The following is a 27,185-nucleotide window of genomic DNA, read 5'->3' on the forward strand; positions in this document are numbered from 1 at the left end:
CCATCCTGAGGAGGTGTACTGCTTTCTGTCCTACTACTCCCTGCACTTCTGTCAAAGGAGCAGTTTGCAAACCCCAGGAAACAGTGTGACACTATGGTCAAGAGCAAATCTGAACTCTGCCTTACCTGTCTTCAGCAAGCTACCTCACCCCTGAGCCTCAGATTCACCATTAGTAAGATGGAACTGGTAGTACCCACCCAGGGGACTGGAATGATGCATGTAAATTCTTAGCACAGTGCCAAACTACAGAAGCACAGGTCCCCACTGGAGTATATCTGGCACTTTGTTTTGCTGGAGCTAATTAACTTCCTTCCGGTTCCACATCATTATGCCATTTGCCAAGCTCCATATCAAGCCTATTCATCTTCACTGCTTGAATACTTGAATACTTGGTCATTTTGCTCACTGGTTGGCATTCCATTTGGTTGATATGTCATCATGGGCCATTTCTCTTCTGTAAAACTTGGGGCCTGAATACCAGTGACCACTAATTTCCCTTTCATGGCTAAATTTTCTGTCCTATGATTCTCTGACGCATTAAAAAGCCTTTCTGGGCGGGGAGAGATTCAAACCAGCCAATCCTAAACTGTTCATCCTACCACACCTATCCCATGGAAGCCCCAACAAAGGGCTTCAACAAAGTCTTAAACCTACCCCTTGTTCTTATTTTCTGCCTGCTGACCACCCTTGTGTGGTCCTGTGTGGTATGCCCCATGCCTTCTCTCTCTAGGACCTGTGAATATAATAAACTGTGTCTCTTCTGTCATCACACCTGACTGACCATCACGTAAAAGAATACAAAACAACCACACAGGTGTTTAACAATTTTCAGGCCTACAAAGCACTTCCACATTCATTATATATAATTTCCTCTTCAAAAATCCATTGTGCAGTTGTCCCTGTACAACACAGAGAACATGTTCACGGGTGACATGACCAACTCAGAGTCTGCATGAGTACAAGAAAACCAGAACTCAGTTCTAGGTTTGCTGAGCCCCAGAGGAATCAGTGAAGATTATTTCTGCTATATTCCTTTTATTAGAAATAAGAAAGACTAACTTGAAGGGCTGCATAACACTCACCCACAGAACTAAACTTGGGCAAGTCTTTCTTTTCACAGACTGAGGGTTGAGAAGCATCCAGATGCCAAGCTCTGTGGTATAAGGCACCCAACAATAACAGACACGTCTAAGAGACATCTAAGTAATGACAAGACTCGAGGCACCACCATTTTCCATTATAGAAACTCAACATGCATGGAGGATCTAAGCAGTTACCTGACTTCCCAGTTCTGTCAAGTTTACTTGATGGCTCTAATACTTCCCGGAGAAGCCATTTTGGAAAGGGCATTTATCACCCATTCCCTCTCCCATGCTTTTACTTCCCAAGAACACTGCAGAACTATGAAACACCAAATTTGGCCAAAATAATGTGTTTAGAGCAGGGATTCTCAAACCTCATGTGCATCAGGATCATCCGGGTGCTTGTTAAAACATAGATTGCTGGACTCTGGGGTGAAGCTCAAAGTATTTGCACTTCCAACAAGCTGCCTGGGTGATGCTGATGCTATTTGTCTGGTGGCCACTCTTGACAACCACTGGTCTAGACAGACCAGCCATATTCCACCCCTCCTTGAAATCCTGACTACAGGCCCCATGCTGGTCTACCATTTTCTTATTAGGTAACAGGAGATGGGTGGCTATCTCCTCCACCATGCACACCTAGAATCATGAAATAGAAGAGGGATATTTGCCTACCATTTCAACAGCAGAGATGCAAGAAAGCAAGTGAATTTGCTTTGATATACATACTAACAAGTCCAGGTCCACAATATGGCCCATACACTGCAGGAAGCAATATTTCTCCACTTTAATCATCCCAGGGACCTGTACCAGACAACTGGAGACCGCCCCTATTGCTTAGAGCCCAACAAAATTATTCAAACCAGCCAGTCCTAAACTGTTCACCCTGCCACACCTAACCTCAACCCCTCCAAAAGTAGTAGGAAAGATGGGGTTTATGGGATTCTGAAAAACAGAGAGATTACTCGAGGGCATTTGAGCTCTTCCTCTGCTTTCTCTCTATAAGTGCTAAGATTGGTTCAAGAAGCAGCAGTTAGATGTATAGTTTATATTTTCTTACAAGTAAACCCAAAGATTGTTAAAATTCACAGGAGATACAAATCTGAATATATTTTTTAGAAGTAGCTTCTTTCTCAATTCCAGCAGGATGCCGTCACCAGCAGCTTCGTGTCCCATAGATGCAGCAACCGTATAATCTATTATGCACACCTAGACTCTTCTAATAGTCAAAGGAGGCATTATTAAGAATTACAAAGGTACTGTTGCAGGCCAAGGAGGATATGAGTATGAGATTAGCCCAGCAATAAGGTACCAAGAAGCAAGGAAAGATGCATTCTCCGATGTGCTACATCTGTTCTTGCCTTACATACCCGCCTCTCTTCAAGTAAGTACTGTATCTTGGTTATGTAGGTTGGGAACTCCCAGCAAGTGTTTGAGGGTGTGTCTGCATGTATTTTCTTTTTCTTGTAATTTTCAATCAACCTGCAAGATGGAGGTGGCAAGATGTTTTCCCAGAAGACTGGAAATTGAGTTTGTTCACTCATTTATTCTAATCATCTCATGCCATAAGTGGCTTTTACAGTTGTACCAAGCCCACTACCAGTAGCCAATGCTAGCGTGTTTCAATATACTTTCTTTGACATGGGCACAGCAGTGAGGCAGTGAGTCAGACATCAAAGGATGACTCAGATGCCCATTTCCTGGTTAAACATCACCAGTGCCCTCATCAAAGACCTGCCTAAAAGCCTCCATTCCTGCCTAAGTCAGATGACCACAGTTAACCTTCTCTCCCCTCTGAATTGTCTTCTGGCTCCTGGAAGGGGAAACTTAGACTGGTCCTTCCATGCCTCTTTTTTCCTAGGCTAGAAGACATGAACTGGCAGCTGGCAAGATAGAAATGACCTGGAGAAATGGCAATTTACTTGATCCGTATGTTGGTGAACCATCGTGTAAAAATTGGGTGCTTTCACATAAAAAAATACAAATTCCAGAAAAAACTGATTAAAAAAAAAAATCAGAGATCTGACAATACCAGGACTGTCTGGGAGGCACGGAAGAATTGGAAAAGAATGAAGTCACAGAGGTGGACAGGACACAACAGGACCATGGAGACTAAAGGGCAAGCAGCATTTCAACAAGAGAAGCCAGGTAAGATATGCCATGGACAATTGAGACAATGTCTTTGTATTTGTCAAGCAGGTATGTTAGAATTTTACCAGCTAGGTGTGTAGAAGACAGCAAGGGAGTGACTAGGACTAAAATTAGTGAGTAGACTAAACATAAAGAAAATGGGCTTCAAAAGTAATATCCACTTACCTAGCTGCTGTAAAAGTTAGAATTCAGCGACAATAAAGGGAAGGTAACATTTGGCAGCAGTTAAGAGTTGCAAAGTAGAGTGAATGTGTCATAGATGAGGCATGGTCACATCAATAACATTCCAGAGGAAATCAGAAGGGTTCAAGTAGAAAGCAAAGATGGAAGGGCTGGCTGGAGAAAGGGTGGGATGATCTTGTTGTCAGTTTCACAGCCATGTCACGCACACAAATGGCACAGACGTTATCAGCCAGCATGCTTCACCATATCCAGAGGGCACACTCTTGAGATCAGGATGTATTTGAGTGCTATCAAATAATCCAAAAAATGTACCTGTGCTCTCATAAAAGAAATAATTTTCAGCCGGGTTCAGTGGCTCAGTCTATAATCGCGTACCTTTGGGAGGCTGAGGTGAGTGGATTGCCTGAGCCCGCGGGTTCGAGACCCACTTGGGCAGCGAGACCTCATCTCTACAATAAGTCAAAAAATCAGCCGGGTGTGGTAGCGCGTGCCTGTAATTCTGGCTACTTGGAAGGCTGAGGCGGAAGGATCGCCGGAGCCCAGCAGGTCGAGGCTGCGGTGGCTGGGAGCGGCCACTGCACTCCAGTCTGGGCGACAGAGTGAGACTCCAACTCAAAAAAAAAAAAAGAAATAATTTTCTTGTTTGTCAAGAAAGCATACTAATATTGTTTGAATTACTATATAAACTAATGGGGGAAAACCCAACACCAGTGCACACTTTTTAAAAATACATAAAAATATGACAGGGAAGCATTAAGCTTAAAGGAATCTTTAAAGAAGCCCAAAGAATATCTCTCTGTGATGTGAATATTTACTAAATAAAAGGAGAACAATAGCTAAGACGCAAACCCGCATCTCCAAATGCTTGATCAAATTTGAAGAGATGAGTCAATAATAAAATAATGAACTGCAGGTTCATAAATTTATGTAAGCTCTCTTTAAGCATTTCAAGATAGTTCTATGTAAAGTCAACCAGGAACAACTGTTTGTATAGTGAATCACATAGGAAACTTTTTAAAGTATAAATCCAACACATCAATATGTCCATTTTTTGGTTTATTAAAATAAAACTACATTTCTGTGCTTCTTGTAATACATTAACAAGCATAAAAATCAATCAGTACTTCCAAGTAAGTTCCATTCACAAAATCACACAGTGTTATTTTACAGTACTTTATAGGAATTCTTTTTACATAATCTTAACATTTCTTTGTACAACAGGCAAATAGTTTAATACCTTCCATCAAGACATTACAGAGGCTTCAATGTTTAGAAATAAGGTCAAGGGTCTCTTTCAAATGCAATCATTAGTCTGTATTAAACTAAAATGCCAGATGGCGAGTCTCAGGTTCCTAAAAAGAGTTTTAAAAAACAGATTTACATTCCATAGTAAGTCTTATAAACCTCAATAATAGGTGCTATCATTCTAAATACTAGAACTACCTATGGATAAAAATCTGCATTCAATTGTGCAGTATTTTCTTCTGAATCTGAATTAAAACCTTAATTATTTAGCCCAATTAATCCTTGTATTAATTCTGGTACTTTCAGTGAAAAAGCCAGGATCATTGATGGCTGTTCTTTCCATCAAAGGACATTATAGTTTTCTGTGCTTATTCTCTCAAGGGGAGGAAAAATATATCTCCTTTTGGTACAACATCAGAAGATAAACCATGCATGCAAATCCTCAGTGCTATCTGTTCATTATTGCTTTGTCTCCTTAAAGAACCACCTAACATACTGTTTCCCAACATGTTTTCCATGGGACACTAGTGAGAGGTTCATGGGTGTCCCAAAGGGGAAAAATGTCCTGGTGTCAAAAGAATTTAGGCAGTGCTGGGTTAAACAGTTCTTCACTGCCAGACGCCAAGCCCTTACTGCACCGAAGTGCACTGTAAGCTTCCATGTGCAAACTTAGTTTACCAGCAATACTTTTTCTACAAAACACTGATGAACATTTCACAGAGCACTCATATTACATAGAGCACTGTGGAAAATGCTTTGCCCCTCTAGGTTACTGGAAATTCCACAATCTGAGCTTGTGTTCATTACAATCCTGGGAATATTTTCCCTACTCACTCTCATGACTTTGTGAAATCTGAAAAGGAAGACTCAATGCTTTCTCAGTTACTAGTTCTACACAGTTCTCATCAGTTTTTACCTTTGTTTTTCTTGAAGGTTTAAGAGAGCAAAAATTCCTTTCTCTCTTCTAAATTACTTAGGACATTCTCATTTTTAAAAAGAGTGCAGTTTTGTATTGCTTAATATTGTTTTTGTTTTTAAACTTGACTCACAGTCTTCCCCTGAAGGGCATGCATTTCATTTCATAGAAATGCAATAGAGTAAACTGTAATACAGTATTTACAAGCACCTAGTTTAATCTTACATGGAAGCCATAGCTGTTGGAAAACAATGAGAAGCAAAACAGTGCTACCTGGAAGCCTTATTGTGATGATGCTATTTTTTTCAGTCATGAGGCACTGAAGAATGAATTGTGCTGAAATTAACTCAAAGGTCAGCTTGTCTGGATGAGCATAACTTTGGTTGAGATTTTTCTTCCTTAAAAAAGATTTTTTAAAGCACCAGTTAATTACAAAAAGCATGCATATTTATCCTCATAGTGAGTTAAGTGGCGAGAGAGCTAGCAAGTCATACATTGCATTCCCCAAAGCATTTGATTGAATTTCTAGAAAGCAGACCAACCAAAAGGAAAAATAATGCAAGAGAAGCCATGGTTTCTCTGCCCAGGTTGGTGAAGCAGCAGCTCTTTGCAGGAGCGGCAGGCAAGACAGCAGTGTCCATTGAGAAGTCAGTCCCAACCTTGACTTCCCAGCTAACTAGCAGAGTTTGAGTAATCCTTGGTCTATAATTCAGAGGAAGAATAATAGGGACTAGTGAAATGCTTGATTCCCCAGATAAGGAACTCTCAAGGAAATAAACAAGACTCCCTTGATATCCCCAAATGCAGCCAAGAAAAGAAGTGTTTTCCTACCCTTATGAGTAAAATGGAATGCTAAAATCTCACTCTACACCAGAGTCACTACGACAAACAATGACTTAATAGTATGTGAGTTCCTATAAAGATAAAGAAAATTTATATTTTAAGTGCAAAACTTGAGAAAACTGGAAGAGGAGCACAACAGCATAGCATTATTGCTATGAATTTGAAACAAGATATTTCATACAATGTGAAATACCAAACAGAATCCCTCCCTCTCCCAAAACACACATATTCACGAGACACTATTAGTGCTTAAAATCCAGCTTATGAAGGTATAAATTTAATTCTCAGGTCTTTTATACTAAATTTGAAGAATCTATTGAACACTCATCTGGAAAAAAATTCTAATTTCATAATATCATGGAGATAAGAGAGAGTAAACTGTTAGCAAATGTTTTAACATCACATGATCTTTAAGAAATCACCATAATTATCACAATTAATTAATAATTTATGCTCCCTGCTCATGAAAAGGCACCTACCCATTATGAACAGACAATTTTTTAATTGCCACTATGTGACATTGGAGTTTAGGTATATAACCCATATGAGTTTTTAAAGAACCATGATTTGTCCTCAAAGCTAAAAATCCATAAATGTCTCCAACCATCATCAGTAGAGTCATAAAACATACTGCACAGGTTGCATACTGCACAACTCAAGTAGGTACCAGTAACCCAGACTGAGGTGCAGTGTACAATCTGTGTGTAATACACAAAAGTCCTAGGTCAGCAGTCTGTATCCAGAGAACTACAGTATACTCTGTATACTAACAGAGTCCACCAGGCCAACCTAATCAAACCTAAACAGTTGCTATTAAGTTGAAGAATTCCCAATAAATAGTTGTACTTGAGAGAGGCAAGTACCACCTGTGGGGTGGGAAGGGATATAGACAAAAATCAGGAAGGGTTCTAAATACTTGCTGGTCATTTAAAACTCAATGGCACTTTTTTAAATGAGTAAATGTTTTGAATGCCAGTTTTCTGGCCAAGTTTACCTTAAATTTTGTAAGTCTAGTTAATTTCCTGATGTTAACTGTTTGATCACAATATCTCAATTCCTGACCCAAACTAGTATTGTCTATTTTCATGTAACTCTTAAAAACACTTTCTAAATCTGACTGCAAAGGACAGCACAGTGATACCTGGGTATGATGCATATCAGCTCATTCATTTGTAAAGCACTTTGGGGTGAAAGGTATTCCCATTTAAAATTCAGCTACAATCAACAAAGATAAAATTGAAAAAGAATTGATAAACAGCTCAGTTATTTTCAAAGACAGCATCAACCATTAATCAGAAAATATACCAACAAATTACCAGACAGCATGAGGCATACATACCACCCAAGATTCAATTCTAGAATACAACTACATTTCTGTGTCCATCACAGCAATTAGCTCTTAAAAGCTGTACTTAAAATGTAAATCTTTAATAAACTTTGAAATAATTTATTGAGATTTCATCTTGCATTCTACTGATTATGAGTTGAAACAGAGGCTGAGGTACCCCCAAGTGTTATCTATAGGCTGCTGTGTCATCTCAGAGTTGGGAAGTTCACAGATCCAGAGAGGGAAGAAGGCACTTGTCTTCCAGGGGATCGCTTCAGGACAGGGCAGGCCTGACCACACTTTGAGCCAGAGGCTGGAGGCTACGAGGCACTCGTCTCATGCCCTTCACTTGCCAGAGGCACCACATGTTGCCTACAGCACTACAAAACTCAGAATATATTCTAGGAGTTTTTGCCGGTTGCATTGAGGTAGAAAGGTGCTGCTTAGTTCTAAAACAGATACTCTCTTTTGTTTGGTCTCTCTGAAAACCTAAAGAGAAAGTTTATATTAAATTAAAGGCTAAAAAAAAAAAAGACATTTTTGTCACCAATTCTGACTTCATCCTTGACCCCAAAAGGCAGTGAAGGCACATAAAATCATATTCTGGCTCTAAGTAAACATATACATGGGTGTATTGAGTACAAGATGGGAGCTTAAGGGTACAAGCATGGTGTTTTTTTGGCTGGAATTCAACCAGTGTACTATACTTTAAATTTTGTGTTAGAATAAACACAAATAGTTCCTTACAAAAGGGCACTAATTTCTCCACGAAACTCATGTTCCACATGATACATGAAGGTAAAGGGCACCTAAGGATACTTCTAGCAATCCCAGTAAAATACAAGAAAATAACAAAAAATCCTATTAAATGATTAAGAACCAAGATAGTGGTATAGGATTCCTAATCAAAATGCTCCAAAATCTAAAACTTTTTGAGAGCCAACATGATGTTCAAGAGAAATGCTCATTGGAGCACTTTTTTGGATTTCAAATTTTCAGATTAGGAATGCTCAGCTGATAAATATAATGCAAATATTCCAAAATCTAAAACATTTCTCGCTTCAACATTTCGGATAAGGGATACTCAACCTGTAGCATCTTGAAACATATTGGTACCTATTATATATAAGCAGTTTTGGAATGAATGTGAAACCAACAAAATTCTGGAAAATCCAATTGGATCTACACTTATGGGTCTCAGCTTCAGCATATCCCCCTACCTACTCATACTTTCCAGAAATACCTTCACCATTAACGCAGCAGGAACTACTTCTCTCAGGGTCCATCCACCACAAAGTTAGCTCAAACAAACTAGATCTAAAGAGAATCGAAATTAACACAGCTTCTATACTATAAATGATAGACACTTACCCCAATATCCTTAAACATTTTCACAGCATTCTTCACAAGACAATATGTGGCACTCTCCGCTGTAGAGAAATAATAGACATGTCAAATGTTTAGGCCCAGCAAAATATGAAAATCCCAACATCCATAGTAAGGAAGTACGGAGGGCTAGGAAGAGGATTAGGGCAAGTCAGTAAACAGAGGTTCAAGCTCCATTTCTGCCACCTAGCAACCTGTGAGGTCTCAGATATGTTGCTCTTCCTTTCAACCTACTTTGCTATCTGTGAGGGAAAAAAAGAAGTGGGAGAGAAAGAAGGAGGGACACAGAGAGAAACAAAGTGGGGAGAGGAAAGGAAGAAAGGAGAGGAAGGGAGGGAAGGAGAACAGGAGGGAAGGAAGAGGAAACAACTAAAATAGCCATCTTGCAGGCTTTTTGGGAGACTCAAATGAGACAGTGTATAAATATTCTTTAAAGTATTCAGTGGTGCACAGACATTTCCTACATCAATGGAACCAAAAAGAGCACAAGCCTAGAGGTTAGAAAACAAGAATTCTAAACTCAAGTCTACCCATTAAATAGCTAGGTGACCTTGACTAGTTTCCTTACCTATACAGTGAGGTGATTAGATTAGATTATTTCTAGATTCCTTCTGGCTCTAAAAACTGATTCAAAGTAGTATCAGTTCCAAATCACGACTGTATAAAATGCTGCTCCCACCTCAAGCACACCTCCTATAAAAAGATGATCTAAGTAACAACACTAAGTGCTGGCCAGGATGTAGAGCAACTGAAACACACACTGTTGGTGGGAGCGCAAGTTGGTACAACCACTTAGAAATCGTTTGGCTGTATCTACGAAAGCTGAATATACCCAGAGCCTATGACCAAGCAATTTTGTTCTCACATATATGAGCACAGACGTTCACTCAAAGACATATTCAATGTTCTTACCAATACTGTTCAAAGTAGCTCTGAACTGCAAACAGCCCAAATATCCATCAACAGTAGAATGAAGAAAATAAAATGTGGGTAATATTTGTACAATGAAACACCATACAACAAGAAATAGCAAACAGCTACATGCGACATGTATGAATCTCACAAATAATGTTAAGTGAAAAAAGCCAGACATAAGAATATATAACAGGTGCCGGGCTCGGTGGCTCAGCCTGTAATCCCGCGCCTTTGGGAGGCTGAGGTGAGTGGAATGCCTCAGCCCACGGGTTCAAGACCCACCTGGGCAGGCGAGACCTCATCTCTACAATAAATCAAAAAAAAATTAGCCAGGCGTGGTAGCGTGCGCCTGTAGTTCCAGCTACTTGGAAGGCTGAGGTGGTAGGATCACCAGAGCTCAGCAGGTCGAGGCAGCGGTGGCTGGGAGCAGCCACTGCACTCCAGTCTGGGCGACAGTGAGACTCCAACTCAAAAAAAAAAAAAAAAAGAATATATAACAGGGTACCTGCATAATGAATATTTGTATACCTAGCCCTGAATTGTATCCTACATCTTTAAAATTTTTTTAAAAAGAACATATAATGGTATCATTTAATTTATATAACATACCAAAATGGATTATAGTAATAAACTATGGAGCTAGAGGTCAGGATAAGTTTGCAATTTTCTACAGTTAGCAGACTTCTGTAATCAAAAAAGGCATAGATTTTAAAAGACAACCAAATAGTGACTTAGCATACCATATACTGCAACATTTCTTTCTGTTCTGGTTATCAGGTATTTGTGCAACTTTTGCAGATATTCAGGCTCTGGAACAGGACCACTGAAGTTGTGAACAAAGATGGCAGCAGAGCTGTAAGCCTCCAGCAAAGGCCCAAGGAGTCTCTGTAAGAAGGTGACAAACTGCTGATGCTCCTTGGATTGGCTCACCTACAAGTACAAGAGCAGGAGATGAAGTCATGGGGGAGGGACAAGAGACAAAAAGCAAGTGGACAGAGGACATTCTTTGAAGAACCAGTAACTTGAGAAGATGGCCACTCACACCAATACTGCATGAAAGCAGCCAACTGCTCCTCGTGCAGAGAATCTCTGTTGGAAACAAGTGCTGGTTTTGAAATGTGTTCTTTATTGGAATCATTCACTTTTACAGTATTTGAGGCTTGTGTTCACTGAACAGCTGCCTGGAAGAAATTTTCATAATTGAATGCCATAATTATGACATATAGACACCAATGAAAATAGCTGATGCTGAGGCTGGGCCCTCCAGGGCTTAAAGCTCAACAGTCACTCAAGTGTGCAAAAAGGCCAAAAGATGAGACCACCAAGATCATCATCTCAGTCACTCCTCAGCTTTCCCTCCCTACTTCCCCCCATGGTCTTCACTCACAGTCGGTACTGTCCCCGCTGATGGCCACAGTGACAGATGCCTCATGACAGGGGAGACTCTGTACCTACCCAACACACACAGGTTCAGTGAAGCCCTTCTGAAGTGTGGAAGCAAAATCAATGCCCATTCTCGAAACCAAATTAATAATAGCCAAATGAAAAAGAGGAGAATTTCCAAATATCATTTGGAATCTTCAGAGGCTAGACCTCCTGACAGTGCATGTGAGTCCATGTGTGTGTGTGTAAGCTGGGAGTGCTATCTCACTGCAAAGAGTAAGGTGTGTTGAGATAAGATGGGCCATCATTACTAGCTATTACTAATTTCTAAAATCACAAATTGGACAAAATTGATTTTTCTAAATCAAAGAAAAATCTTTTAAAATCTAAATTTTCTTCTATGATATGATTTGTTTTAATTAAAGGCAAAGAGCTCAATGTATAAAATCTTGGAAGGCATGGCAAGAGTGACTCAAAAAGAGCAACCAAGCCAAAAGCAACTTAATATTAATTTCAAACAAAAATACGACTTTATGAGGAGTGGGTGCAGGTGTCAGGGAACCGGCAGGCACCTGTTCATTTCACAAAAGGTGGTGAAATGTATCATCTTCCTGACTTTTTAGACTCATTTCCTTTTCTACTTACCAATACCCAAACTGAATAATTTAAGGTTTTAACTCAGTCTGAGTAGTATCAGAGCTAGTTAGTGAGTGCTTTAGACATGAATAAATCACCAGGGTCCCAGTTTATCTAGTTGCAACATAAACCAACATATCCCTATAATGTCAATCGAAATTCTTCACCAAAGTACCTTCAGGTAGCAATCTCGCTGCTCCTCACCAAAGTCACTGTCTTCATCTTCTTCATCACTTCTCCAAGACAAAGGCTCAGGAAGCTTCTTGTCCCACTGCGGCTCAGCAAGACCAGGGCTGATATCTTCCTGGTCATCTTGCTAGGTCAAGGAAATGACCAACAGTAAATACCTATGCACAGGCACACAAACAACTACCCAGAGGGAGCCAAACAAAGCAGTCCTCGTTTCAGTCCCTTCCCAACTCTTCCCTGTTTAGCCGTTTGTAATGTCAATCCACTTCCCTTTCCAAATTAAAATTCATTGAGAGAGCAGGGGAGGAAAGAAAGGGTGGTTGGGAGGGGAGGTCTACAAAACAGGGCAAATAAAAATACCTTCACATCTCTTAAACTGTTATCTACTTTCCTAGGCCATACCCTCTATATGAAATCTACCAAAATTAAAAGAATACCTCAAAAAAGAAAAATGCAGATGTGCAAGCTGCAAGCACACTGATACATGTATAACATCTTATCTAAGGATGCAAATCTCTGGATGTCACAGAATCAAGTCAAGATGTGTTTTAGACAATACCATTTACACAGTAAGAGTCAAAATATTAAATAATCCTAAAAGACATTTATTCTCCCCATTCTTATTTTTCTCTTTTCTTCATGTGAACATGACTATTATCAAATGTAATTTGTTATTTAAATAACTAAAGAGATAAGGAAATGAAGAGCAAGAAACTAAACAAAGACAAATAGGAAAGCTCCTCCTCTTACCTCAGCCACTGAAAGAATACCATATTGGATAAACTTTCCTACTGTTTCATGGCAAACTTGGTAAAATGTCTGGCAGGGCTAAAAAGAAAAGTCATTTAGGTGTAAATGTCACTGTTTTATACTTTCTCTAAAGATAAAAAGCACTGCACAAGGTAGTTGCCAAATACTTCCATTCCTTCCCTCTTTCATGTCATTGCGCAAGTCCTGAGATTCCCTACACCCACCCTCTTGATGAATGCATGGTGTGGACCAAGCCCCAGAAAAGACCTCTTTCACTTCACCAGCAGAGCATCCAGGGCAGCACCACCTGCAAAGGATGTTCCTGAACTCAATTCTCTTCCCTCAACGGGAAAGCCCTCAGAAGGCTGCTTGTCAGGCACCCACCACCTGTCTCTTTTCTTTATAAGACTATTTCTCTGCCAAAGCTACCTTATAATGCATATTGTACACAAAAGTGGCAAATGAAGAAAATTGACATTCTAATAACTTCAGAAAGACCCAGGGAAAGGACAAGGTCAATCTTAGGAGCCTTATCTGCCCCCACCTCTCCGGTTTTGCCATCCAAGGTAAATGCAAAACAGATTCCCTAGCAGGAACACCAACATACCACACACAAAGAATGATAGGCCAGGGAGCTAGACTCATAATACCTGTACTCATAAATGTCTCCAGATACATTCATATAAAACAAAACATTAGAATTTAAGTAAAATATGAATTCTACTTGTTAATTATTTTGAGGAGGAAAAATTCTATTGCTTAGAAATAATATAAATGCTCATTAGCACCACTGGGCCTTGAATTCCTCATTTGTAAACTGAGAGAGGGCTGATCAGATGATTTGTAAGGCTGTTCCTGGCTCTTATCACCTGTAGTTCCATCATCCATGGGTGGGTGAGTTAATTATTTACAAACCACTGACCCAGTGCCTTCTGCACAGTAAGTGCACAGTAAGTGTTCAGAAGCTGACTTCTGACTGTCAGAACACTGAGCAATCTGTCCCATCATGCTTCATAGCTGCATGAAGGATTCGCTGGAGCAGAGAGCCAGTGAGCAAACCAAAATAGTAAATGACATATTGGTTTGGTGTCAATGATGGGTCAAACATTCTTTAAGAGAAAAGCACAGGTGGTTCATGTTTTCATGAAAAAAGAGAATAGGCAACATGGAAGAGTCTTCACTCACCAGCGAGATGGTCCCTTCATTGGAGAGCAGGTAGCACAGGCTAGCCGCTTTCCGTACCAGCTGCTCCTGACTGATCAAGCTGGGAGGGGCACTGGCAGGCCCTCCCAGACCCCGCTTGTTCAGAACTGCATAAAGGCTGCAGGCTATGGAAACAAAGACATCAATGATGTTGCCGGCTCTAAGTCTCCAAGAAAAACGTAAACTGGCTCAGATAATTTGGACTACCTTAAGAGATTGTTAATATATCAAATCTGTATTTGCTGGAGAAATTTAAGTAAATCCTGCACGATTCCATGCAATCCTAAGTCCATGAAATCCTAAGTCCATGAAAAGCCTTTCCTATAATCTCATCTGCTCTCTCGCCTCTGTATTCTTAATCACAGATGAAGTCCTCTACTCACTTCACTGCCCTGTGTATATCTCATCTCAATCAAGGTTTTGGCTCCTTGATACCAAAACATCTTACTTACCTACCCTTAGTAATAAGTGTACTATTACGCAAACAGTCATTCAGTAACTATTTGTTATAGTGATATAACAGCAGATTACATTTTCGCTTGAAAACTAAAAACATAAACATGCATTCCATCACCCAAATTCAAGCAGATACCACTAAGGGTTTTAGGCCCTTTTATTTTCTATGAAAATATTTCAGGGTTTGACATACCTATGATGGCCTCCATGATAAAGACATGGAGTACCCCATTGCTGTAGAAATTGAGTTCAAAGACTGATGGGACAGTTGTGCTGGGAGTAATAAAAAACTCATCGTTCCTGCTCGTGTGAGTGATTGTGACACAATTTCCCAGCAGCTGTATGGCATGCATGACTACATCTTCTGAATTTCCTGAGAACCCCAGGTCAAAATCACGAGCCAGGACTTCCTCCTTCATCACAAAGAAGTCTTCTACCAATGTGGAGAGATCAATTCCCTAAAAAAAAGAGACAGTCTCATGACAGTGAAAAACCTACTTTCCAAAAACCTGAGAGTTCAATATGCCAAGATTTTCTTCTTGCCTTGGCTTTTTCTGCAGCTCACTATTGGCACACATAGAGATAGGGCCAGAATACCAATGCAAAGCAAGGCAAAAATCAGCTCAAGAAGCTAGCACCCCAGGAATGTCAAGGTATCCCACATTCCAGAGAACACTCCAGCCACCACACATAACGTAAGTATATAAGATCATGAGGGTAAATAAAAGCCATCTGCAAGTATGAAGTGCTTATTTTTTAGCTAGAATTTCTTTCACTTTAAATATTTATATGACAAATATTTACTTGGTTTCTCTACATATTGGTACCATGTCTGGTGTTAAGAACATGACTGCAAGCCAGGCTTGGTGGCTCAGCCTGTAATCCCGCACCTTTGGGAGGCTGAGGTGAGTGGATTGCCTGAGCCCACGGGTTCGAGACCCGCCTGGGCAGGCAAGACCTCATCTCTACAATAAAATAAAAAAATTAGCCAGGCGTGGTAGCGCGCGCCTGTAATTCCGGCTACGGAAGGCTGAGGCAGAAGGATCGCCAGAGGCCAGCAGGTCGAGGCTGTGGTGGCCAGGAGCGGCCGCTGCACTCCAGTCTGGGCGACAGAGTGAGACTCCAACTCAAAAAAAAAAAAAAAAGAACATGACTACAAATCAGACAGACATGGTATCTCCGATTACAGAGCTTAGAGAAAGTGTATTGTGGGAAGGTAGAGGGTAGGTTCTAAAATACAAATCAGTATATATACCACATGCCAGTGAAATACACCTTATTTGAGTTAATAATATTAATCAAAGAATGTCTTCTTACATACGTATATTAAGTAGTCTGTTTTTAGGGGAGTGTTTGAATTTTTGTTTTTTTAGTGTAGATTTTTTTCCTCCACCAGGTTGATAAAGTCCTCTGGGCAAGATCTTCAGCTTATTCTATTTATCTCATAGTACTAGTCAAGAGAAGGCAAACCTACCCCCGAATATGTATTTGAACAGCTGACAAAACATTCTCCTGCTTCCTATTTAGCTGCAGGTGACATTGCAGACATACCTGCCTATGTCTGTAGAGGAGCAGGCAGGCCACAATGTGTGTTGACATAATGGCACAGGACTTGCTAGCAGCTGGAAAACAAGTAGAAAGATTTAGTTGCACTTTTTCTTTTTAACACAGCTGAACTTTTTTAAAGTACTTAAATTTTAAGCAGGATTATTTAAATCTATAAAAGTCCTCTATCACAGCAGTCTCCAACCTTTTTGGCATCAGGGAGACTGGTTTCATCATGGAAGACAATTTTTCCATGGAATGGCGAAGGAGCAGATGTGCATTCAAACCTCACTGCTAATGTTAATCTGTATTTGGAGCTGCTTCCCAGCACTAGCATCACCTCCTCAGCTCCACTTCAGATCATTAGGCCTTAGTTTCTCATAAGAAGCATGCAACCTAGATCCCTCACATGTGCAGTTCACAATAGGATTCACACTCCTATGAGAATCTAATGCCACCACTGATCTGACAGAAGGCGGAGCTTGGGGGTAATGTGAGCGATGGGAGTGGCTGTAAATACAGATGAAGCTTCCCTCACTCATCTGCTCCTCACCCCCCATTGTGTAGCCCTGTCCCTAACAGGCCACAGACTGGTACCAATCTGTGGCCCAGGAGTTGGGGATCCCTGATCTATTACATTTCCCATAAGTGTGACTTACCAAAAGGAAGTTATAGCATTGCACAGTGTTCTGGTACAATGGAACCTCATTAGAGATCACTATTCATCATATAACAGACTAAGACCAGTCCATCTTCAATCTGAGTCAATAGAATTTAGTGACTGCATGACCAAGAAACACCTTTATTGAAATACAGAGAACCAAAGTATGAGCCTTTTTTAGGAGTTCTACATAATATCCACTTTTCATATTCCTTGACTTGTTCCTGGCTGCAGTATACAACTCCACTTCACTATTCTTACAGGTTTTCACCACATTAAAATGAAAATATAGTGGAGAGAAAAAGTAGATGTGAAATAAGAAAAATCCAGGCTCCAATACTAATTTCTTTACTAACTCATTTCATGACTTGGGGAAAATTACTTAAACTCCTGGGCCTCAGTTACCTCACTGGAAAAATGAAAACACTACCTAGGTTGTCGTGCTATGTGAGAATAAAATGACTGTCCTGACTGACACAGGACCCATAGTAATGGGTGTTCAATATATCTGCATTTCCTCTTTTCAACCTGGCCCAGAGGTGGGGAGGAAGGGCACAGAAATACATTTGAGAATCACTATAATGCATAACCCAACACTTTGAATTTGCAGAAAATTATAATCATATAAATCAAATCTGAGAACATCCATGAAATAATCCGAAAATAAAGATAACATTTGTGAGTTTTCTGAGAGATGACCATGAATTCATAAATACTCAAAATTGAAACTGTCTCCACTGTTTAAAAAGTACTCTCCTGAATTGTACCCCACATCTTTAAAATAAAAAAAGAATAAGTACTCAGTACCACATTTATAGCCACTAAAATTAATAGTTGTAAAGAGTTTTTTAAAAACATGAGTAAATGTTTTGTTACAAATGAAAGCCAATACAATAAAAAAACTGTAAAAAAAATATTTTTAGAGACTATACAGTAACACCACTGCTTATTTGGGTAGCAGGTTTTTGCTACATATTTCATCTTTAGTTTTCAACTTTTCAACAATAAGAATGTGGGTTTTTTGCATGTGGATTTTAAGCAGAGGAGAGACACAACCAAAGTTATTTGAGAAAGAGTCCTCTGGCCCAAAGTCAAGAAGGAATAGGAGCAATCAGAGTGAAAGGAGGAACATGAGGGAAGGGAAGCCTCCCCAACAGCCTTGGACAGAAGTGCTGAAAGTCTGACCAGAGTCCTGGCCCAGAGAATAGCAAGAAGGAGTTCCCAACTGGTCTGAGTACCAGAGAGCACCATGCTCCCTTGGATCTTAAAGCACTCACTACACCAATACACACGCTGCAACTTGGAACTTAAGAAAGCTGGTTTTACAGGCATAAGGACCAATGGAACAGGATAGAGATTCCAGAAGCAAAACCTCAATTTCTCAACCAACTCATCTTCAACAAAACTTCCACCAACAACCACTAAGGAGAGGAGAACCTACTTAGTAAATGGTGCTGGGAAAACTGGCTGACCACAGGCAGAAGATTAAAACAAGACCCCTACCTGTCACCATACACAAAAATCAACTCTAAATGGATCAAAGTCTTAAATGTAAAACCTCAAACTATAAGAATCTTAGAAAATGCAGGAGACACCCTTATAAAAATCAAAGTAGGCAACCAATTACTGATCAAAATCCCAAAAAGCCCATGCCATAAGAGAGAAGATAGACAAGTGGGACCTCATTAAACTGAAAAGCTTCTGCAAAGCAAAAGAAACCATCAAGAGAGCAGGGAGACAGCCCACAGAATAGGAAAAAATATTTGCCAACTGTATATCTGACAAAGGACTAACATCTAGGATATACAAGGACCTCAAACATGCTGAAAGGAAAAAAACAAACAGCCCCATTAAAAAGTGGGCAAAAGACATGAATAGACATTTCACAAAAGAAGATATATGGGTAGCCAACAGACACATGAAAAAGTGCTTAGCCTCACTCACCATCAGAGAAATGCAAATCAAAACCACATTGAGATACCACCTAACCCCACAGTAAGAATGACCATCATTAATAAAACAAACAACAGATGCTGGCGAGGATACAAAGAAAAGAGAACAATTCTACACTGCTGGTAGGAATGCAAACTTGTTTAACCTCTATGGAAAACAGAGTGGCAATTTCTAAAAGAACTAGAAATTGACCTTCCATATGACCCAGCAATCCCCCCTACTGGGAATATACCCAGAGGAACTCAAATCATTCTACAAAAAACATACCTGCACACACATTTGCTGCAGCATTATTCACAATAGCAAAAACATGGAACCAATCATACTGCCCATCAAAACTGGACTGGATAAAAAAAAATGTGCTACATATACACAATGGAATATTACACAGCCATAAAGAAGGACAAACATCTGGACTTTGTAGCAACTTGGATGGATTTAGAGTCTGTAATACTCAGTGATCTATCACAGAAACGAAGAACAGAGTACCTCATGTTCTCACTCATAAGCGGACCCTGAACATTTACCATAATACTGTAAGAAAGGGATTGGCAGTAGCGGGATACTTGCAGGGTGGGGGTGGGGACACAACATCAATAAGCATACTTGATCTCAAACTAGACAAAGTGGGGACCAAAGGGAGGTCTAAACTTTACCTGTATGATGTCCATGTGTACACTTAATCCTGAATTGTACCCCACACCTTTAAAATAAATATAAAAGAAAGCTGGTTCTACAGTCAACTCAAACTGCACCTTGAGTTCACTCCCACTTGAAATATTTGTGTACAACTATCCTGCTGAGAAAAGTACATGCTCTCTGAGTGCAGAACCATTAATTATTCAGTTTGTAATCCCCACAGCTAAAACAAAGCTTCACATACAATAGCCACTCAATATTTTCTGAATTTAAAAAATTCAAGGGGTCAGAGGAAAAAGGGACATACATCTATAAATACCGTTATTTATACACAAATCAGTTGTACACAAATTAGTTTTAAAAAAATACGCATTCATGAGCAAAAGAGACAACAAATTATTTTGACAGTACAATTTTTACAAAAGCACAAGAACTACCAAATGAACATACCTACTAATTACCAGATATTTTACTCATAGTATCTCAGATCCCTACAATACCACCTTCTTTCTAATAATTTACCTCTCATCGCCTATGAATTAAGTAATAGAACCAGAAGTGGAAACTGACCTCAGCAGATTCCAAAACCCATATGTGTGCACTGCACCATGCTGAATCTAAATTGCAGAATTAAAGAGATTGGTATTCTACTTACTGAATAGAATATGCTCAGCCAGATTTGCAATCAGCCTCCTTCGCAGGGATTCATCTGTTGCATTTCTGGGCTCACTAATGGATGTGTCTCCACCTTCAACAGCAGCATCACTGGGTCTGAAAAGTTTTAGGAAAAATCAACCTTCCACAACAAACTCACCCTTTTAAAGGCAAACCATGTGGGACTAATCTATAAACAAATTAGATACCTTAAATTATTACATATTTTAACTGTAAACCACAAATAAATTATTTTTATGGATTTCCTACATAATATACCTGTTATGCTTAATACACTATCCTGGCCAAAACATTTAGTTACAACTAAATCGTCTGTTGATATATCATTTCCAGGGTATTGTGAATTAGGTGAACATTTTGCTGAATGAAATCATGTTAAATGTTTTGTTTTTCATTGACTGAATTACCTCTCCCAATGATATAATTACATCTTTTAGCATCTTTGAATAATAAACATTTTCTGACAAGTTCCGGCAGAAAGAATGAAAAAAGCAAGACACCTGATTTCAAAATGTTTTGAAAATTCAATACTTCCACATACTAAAGGAAGGACTTCATATTCAATTTCTTCAAGTTATAATTCTATTTGAATTCAGAAAAATTCAAATAGCAAAACTCTTTTATACATTTCACTTATGTACAATATGCATAACCTAAGTTACTACCAAAAAATTCACTTCATTCAAAACACATAAATCAAATAAGAACTCCTATATGAATCATAAAATCAATAAGTTTTACATGCAAATAATCAAAAACCTTGAAACTAATATGGAAACACATCATTCAATATCCTTTATTGAACCAAGAGAAATATTTCTTGAGTGAGAAAGTGAAAACAAGAATCTGCACATTTTTAATAAGGTTAACCTACTTCTCTATGCAGTGCAAGAAATAACAGATATTTGATAGTTTCATTAGCATAAAAAATTTCTGCCAATTTTACCTTGAAGGAAGTATAGCTGGTAACAATGTTTGCTCCAGAGAAAGTGGAGCGGACACAGGTTTTTGACTTTGGCTTTCTAAATATTCCTGGGGGGGAAAAAACCCACAACATGATCATTTACTCTCACTTTTACATCAACATGTAAAATATAATTTGATCTTCCAAAGGTTAAAAGGGAGTTGTTTATAAAATAGGCCATGCTATGGAATGGGGGATATACCTTCAATATCCTAAACTATCTTTCAAAGTCCAGAATTATTCATAGAATGTTAAGCATGAAATTTAAAAACTGAAGATGCAAAGTATAAAATAACACTTACACAAAATCATTTGAAAATTAAAGGAGAAATTTTTTCTCATATCTTCATAAAATTATTTTACATTCCAAATATTGTTAATGATGATAATCAACAAAACCATACTTTAAAAAAAAATCTGGCAACCCAAGGGTCATATTATATTCAAAAAAACCTCAATTCAAAGGCAAATCATAACAAGATCAAGAAACTGTGCAATAGTTTTTTTAAAAAGTGGAAAGAAATGACAAGGTTCCTAAAAGCTGAAAGCATGTAAGGCCAGAAAGCATCTAACACAGAAGCTAGAATCTTTTAAAGTTAAGCCAATAAGAGGAGCAGAAAGACCTCTGCTCCTTAGCCCTGGTTTCCCTAATTCCTTACCCATTCTTCTCCTTCTCCTTTATCAATTTGAAAATCTTAAGAATTTAAAACAGCAAGGACCTCAGGAAACTGCAAGTCCTAGACTTTCAATGAGTATGGCATTATTCCGTGACATGTATGGGTACTGGATTTCATGCAACAGGATACGGCATCGTCCTCACTGTCAATTTTACCCAGGTTTTAGAGGAGGTGTTTTGATAAATTTCTCCAAAAGGCAATTTTGAAACACAATGTAAGATGCCAACATATATTATAAAGCACCATGCAAGATTCACATAAATTTTTTTTATTTTTTAAATATTATTTCTTTATTCATTCATTCATCTACCTTGAAATAGCTTTTTTAAATTGATATATAATAGTTGTATATATTTTGGGGTACATGTGATATTTCAATACCTATACACAAAAAAAATAATGATCAAATCAGGGTAATTAAAATTGCCATCATCTCAAATATTTATCTTTTCTTTGTGTTGTAAATATTATAATTCTTCTCTTCTAGCTATCTTGAAATATACAATAAATTGTTAAGTATAATTTTCCTACTGCACTACTGAACACTGGAACTTATTCCTTCTATCTAACTTTTTTTGCACCGCTTAGAGTCTCATGAATTTTTTTTAAAGCAATAAATTTTGAGCCTGATATCTCCCAAAATAGATATTTACTTTCCTTTATCAATAGGCAAATTTGGTGGAAAAATTTAGAAAACACCACTCTTGTCATAGGCCTCATTTTATAGAAGAGAAAACTGTGGCCCCAAGTCACACAGAGAGAGGCCCTTAGAGCCAGCGCTAGAGTCCAGATCTTCTGACTCCAGGTCAGTGCTTTAACATAGCTTCATTCCAACAGATACTCACCTTTAAAGAAAATGGTTGTGCAAAATCCACTCTAACACATCCATAGTTTTTCCGTAACATTCTAATAACACCTCTTGCTACACTCCACAGGCTCTCATTCTTCTTAGGTTTGCCCTAAATTCCAATAGTGAGAATAACATGGTAAGAAAAAAGCTAAAACATACACAAGCTTTCTGTTTTTAGAATAATTTTTTTTATTGAAGTTGGAAGTTCATCTTGAAAAAGACAACAATGAATGAAGAAGGAAAATAAGTATTCATTAACTGAAACTTGTCAGAAAATGTTTATTATTCAAAGATGCTAAAAGACGTAATCATATCATTGGGAGAGGTAATTTAGTCAATGAAAAACAAAACATTTAACATGATTTCATTCAGCAAAATATTCACCTAATTCACAAGAATACAATTGCAAACCAGTGAAGGATAAAATGACATAACCTAAAAAACTGGTTCTCAGATTAAAAATAAGACATCAAAGAGGCCACTTATCTAAGGTCTGATGATCACCAGAGTCTAATTCCCTAACATTAGGCAACTGACAGCCAAATCCAGCCTCCCAGGACCCTTTGAGCTGATTATTCATTTAGTAAGCACCTAGTATCTATTATACAGGAACAATGACAGGCCATATTATGGACACAATGACTCAGATATGACCTTGTGAGATACACTCAGGATAAGTAGGATACACATCAAGGACAGACTCATTCAACTCAAGAATAGTGCCACATGAATAATATTCCAGGCCTATCACTGAATTTCTAAAGTCTCTGACTATCAAGTACCCTTGAACTTCTGACACATTTGGAGTAGTAAGCTTGAAGCAAGTCCTTGCTCAGGACTTCCACACTAAATAAGAACAAAACTAAATTCCTCTGGAATTCTGACTGCTAACAGGAGTGTTAAGTTGGTATAACCATTCTGACAAAGTGTTTGGCAGTATCTACTAAAGCAGAACATACACACATTATTTATTCTATCAGTTCCACTCCTAGGTACATACCCCCCAAAATAAATACATATGCTAATCAAGAAAAATATACAAGAATGATGACAAACTTTTTTTCAGCAATAGAATAGATAAACTGATATATTCATACACTGGAATGCTACACAGCTATGAGAATGAACAAACCACATGCAACAAGGATGACTAACAAATATCTGCTTGAGCAAAGGAAACCAGATGTATAAAGACCACATACTGTATTAACCCATTTATATAAAGTTCAAAAATAGGCAAAACTAATCTATTCTGTAAAAAGTCAAATAAGTGTCTCTGCTATTTTTTAAAATGACAAATAAACAGTTATTCTCAAGGGGATAGTTATAGGAGGAACAAAAGGGGGAGTTTCTAAGACCCTGGCAATATCATTCCTTGATCTGGATTCTGATTATATAAGTGTGTTCACTTTGTGATAATTCAAGATACATGCTTATGATTTGTGTACTTTTTACAACTATTATACTTCAATTAAAAAGTTTTCAGAAAAAATTACTGCCACTTCTCAAATTAACTTGGAGTTGTTTTGCCAACATGACCCCAGTAGCTCTTTAGGCCTAGTTTAAAATATGTACATAAGAAGTAAGCCCTGAGCAGAACAAACCACAGATAACAACCCATAGTGGAGATGGCAACTCAGTGGCAAGTGTTCTCCCATGTCCCAATCCATGACCAAGGCTAGTACAGATAATCTAATCATGTTATTAGGCCAAGTGCAGGAAAACATCACATGAGCACTGCCAGTCAAGCTGACAGAGGGGATAAAAGTTACTCACTATGCCTATCCAAGCACATTCCATACAGTGCTTTAAAATAGGGAGTATCGAAAAAATTCTTAGTTAATTCCAAAAGCAAAATTAAATTCTAAAAGTTAACTCTAAAAGCAAGATTTGAAAAGCAAAGACGACTTTTGTTTAGGCAGTTCCCTTACCAGTTGTTCGCCATTGTAGTGACCTTCAATAATACGATCGTAGGAGATTCCAACAGGTATTACCAAGATGTCTGGGATGACATTGGTAGACAGAGTATCCACCACAACTGACAAAAGTCCTGCCCGAGCACAGGAGGTTTTTCCACTCCTAGAGCGTGTGCCTTCCAGGAAAATCTCCAAGAATTGCTGCTGTCGAAGCAGTTCAACTATATGCTGGGATATAAGGATAGAGTAAAATATGAATTCAAGACCACACAACTTAGAATGGGCTCAGAAAAATTAAATCTTAAAAATTAAAACAAACAATTGTATCTTTACTGACAAAATATCTTATTCACACCAAATAATAGCAAAGCAGCTCCTCCAATGCCATATTTTGACAATAATAAACAATAATCATCAAACTCATACCTAAGCAATAATCACAGAAGTTATCCACATAGCTTTTTTTTCTAACCTCAACTTAATAAAGTCTCTTTTTCTTCCACTGTGATAAATAACATAATGGCTTTAAGGATAATTAAAGATATACATACCCCATGGAGCAGAGCTCTATAAAGAATATCTTTCCGTCCATCTGGTGTTTCATCTAGCCTCCGTCGTATGAAAAAGCCCCCAAGCTTATGGATCAAGGTACTATAAATTCAGAAAGCATGAATTATTTACAAAGAAAAATGTGTAAAGAATATTCAAATTCCAAGTTACTTCAAAACATTTTCCAATTGGATATAAGCCACTTATGCTGTTTGAGCTGCTGACAGTAAAAATGCAGGTATTTTTTCATTTTCCATATCATTGATGTGTTTCAATCATTTACATTATTCATCAGCCTGTGGAATAACACTTTGTATAATGATGCTCTATTACATCTGTTCCAAGCTAAAAGAAGTCTGCATGATATATTATCCTATAAAGTTGATAATATAGATTTTAAGAGAATTATGGAACACTTAAATTTTAAAACACTGTCAAGGGTCTCAAGACACTGACCCTTAGACATCCTGAAATTTGCCCATGGCACATGTACTTCAAACAAATGTCACATTACAAAAGCCCTTGGGGGAAATTTGCTTAGAGAGGGTCCTGTGAGACAAAGATAATTTTATCAAACTGAAACCAAGCATAACTGTCTTTTCAAAACATGAAACAAAAATCTGTTTCATTTGTACATACACAGGCATAAAACAATTCTTTTCCCAACTCCATGTCTCTTTCTACAACATTGATGAATTTTCTAAGTCAACCTTTTCAAATTCATAACCTCCTACTATTCTTTTCAAATAGTGATACTAATATAAATATAAATTTCAATATCTTCTACAGTCAGTATAAGGAGACCATAGTAAGAAGCTGCCAAAGCTTAATATCACTCTTTGCAAGTAAAACTCTGCAGAATAAATATATTATGAACAAGATAAGCCATCCACAGAAATAAATACCTGAGAAGTGATTTATGAATATACAAGATGGTATGTAACCAATAAATAGGCTAGGTTCTCTGCAGTCAGCTGTGGCCGAAGGGAGGATAAGTTATGCAATGACTGGCATAGAGTTCATGAAAAGAAAAATTAGATTAAGAGAAATTATCAGTGCTTACTAAGCACTTGAGATTCTAGTTAAGAACAAGACATGGGGAGAATGAGTATATGAGTTACTCTGATTATAAGAAAGGTAAACTATTCTGTTTACAAGAGTGGCCAGATTTCTCTCGAGCCCCCATTGAATAGTCCTATTCACTCTAAGTCTAAGCCCTCCAGAAACTTTCTGATAACTTTCTAATTCAGGTTCCTTGATACTGAGAAGAGGTGTCCTGGAAAGCAAACACAGATATTCTGATCCCTGGAAAAGCATGTCTAGCCTGCAGGGTCACATCATACCGTATTACACTGTCTATTTTGGCTATATTCCCCATCAGATTATAAGTTACTTGAAGGCAAAGACAATGTTCATTCTTTTCTAAAGCACAGCATACAAATATCTTGACTGCATGAATGGATGGATTCTCTACAGTTGGTCACATGAGTGTAAATAGCTACAGAACTCCAAGCCAAGGGATTAGGAAGAGGCTCCTGGAACTGTGAGGATGAGAACCAGACTTCACAGCACACAAAGGAGACAAAGACTATCTTGTGAGACTTTACCTGAACAACCTGCCAGCAGACTTCTCTTCCGGTCTCTTTCCAAATTCATCCCCTCTTATCCACTCTCTGACATTAGAGATACTTTGTGTTTTCTTTTTTAATTTTGACTTTGAAGATGTGGGGTACAATTCAGGGTTAGGTATACAAATGTTCATCATGTGGGAACCCTTGTTGATAAGGTGTACTCCCCCATCTCCTGGCAGCTTCCCACTACACCAAAACCAACCGCCACCTACCCTGGCAGTTTCCAACTACTGCCAATCCCTTTCTTATAGGATTATAATAATTATTCTAAGTCCACTTATGAGTGAGAACATGTGATACTCAGTTCTTTGTTTCTGCAACAGATCACTCAGTACTATAGCCTCTAAGTCCATCCAAGTTCATAATTTTGTCCTTCTCTATGCTGCATAATATTTTATAGTGTATATGTACCACATTTTTTTTAAATCCAGTCTTCTTTCGATGGGCAGCACAGTTGGTT

At 38.4% G+C, this 27,185-nt stretch overlaps 1 protein-coding gene across 1 annotated transcript in view; it reads right to left on the bottom strand.

The window, feature by feature from the left end:
* Window positions 1–4,455: 4,455 nt before the first annotated feature.
* The window catches only part of GPAM (glycerol-3-phosphate acyltransferase, mitochondrial), a 67,460-nt gene continuing 44,730 nt past the window's right edge, over window positions 4,456–27,185 (bottom strand). The window contains exons 10-22 of the mRNA XM_008053781.2: window positions 25,097–25,196; window positions 24,561–24,773; window positions 22,625–22,738; window positions 21,085–21,170; window positions 20,119–20,234; window positions 16,217–16,287; window positions 14,859–15,123; window positions 14,192–14,334; window positions 13,007–13,084; window positions 12,243–12,383; window positions 10,789–10,978; window positions 9,119–9,177; window positions 4,456–8,236 (exon numbers count right to left, since the gene is read on the bottom strand). Of these exons, the coding sequence (XP_008051972.1) occupies window positions 8,120–8,236; window positions 9,119–9,177; window positions 10,789–10,978; window positions 12,243–12,383; window positions 13,007–13,084; window positions 14,192–14,334; window positions 14,859–15,123; window positions 16,217–16,287; window positions 20,119–20,234; window positions 21,085–21,170; window positions 22,625–22,738; window positions 24,561–24,773; window positions 25,097–25,196 (1,693 nt within the window). The 3' untranslated portion in view covers window positions 4,456–8,119. The remainder of the gene's footprint in view (window positions 8,237–9,118; window positions 9,178–10,788; window positions 10,979–12,242; window positions 12,384–13,006; window positions 13,085–14,191; window positions 14,335–14,858; window positions 15,124–16,216; window positions 16,288–20,118; window positions 20,235–21,084; window positions 21,171–22,624; window positions 22,739–24,560; window positions 24,774–25,096; window positions 25,197–27,185) is intronic.

The sequence above is a fragment of the Carlito syrichta genome, unplaced genomic scaffold, assembly GCF_000164805.1.
Source record: "Carlito syrichta isolate Samal-C Ts95f unplaced genomic scaffold, Tarsius_syrichta-2.0.1 Scaffold288451, whole genome shotgun sequence".
Taxonomy (NCBI): domain Eukaryota; kingdom Metazoa; phylum Chordata; class Mammalia; order Primates; family Tarsiidae; genus Carlito; species Carlito syrichta.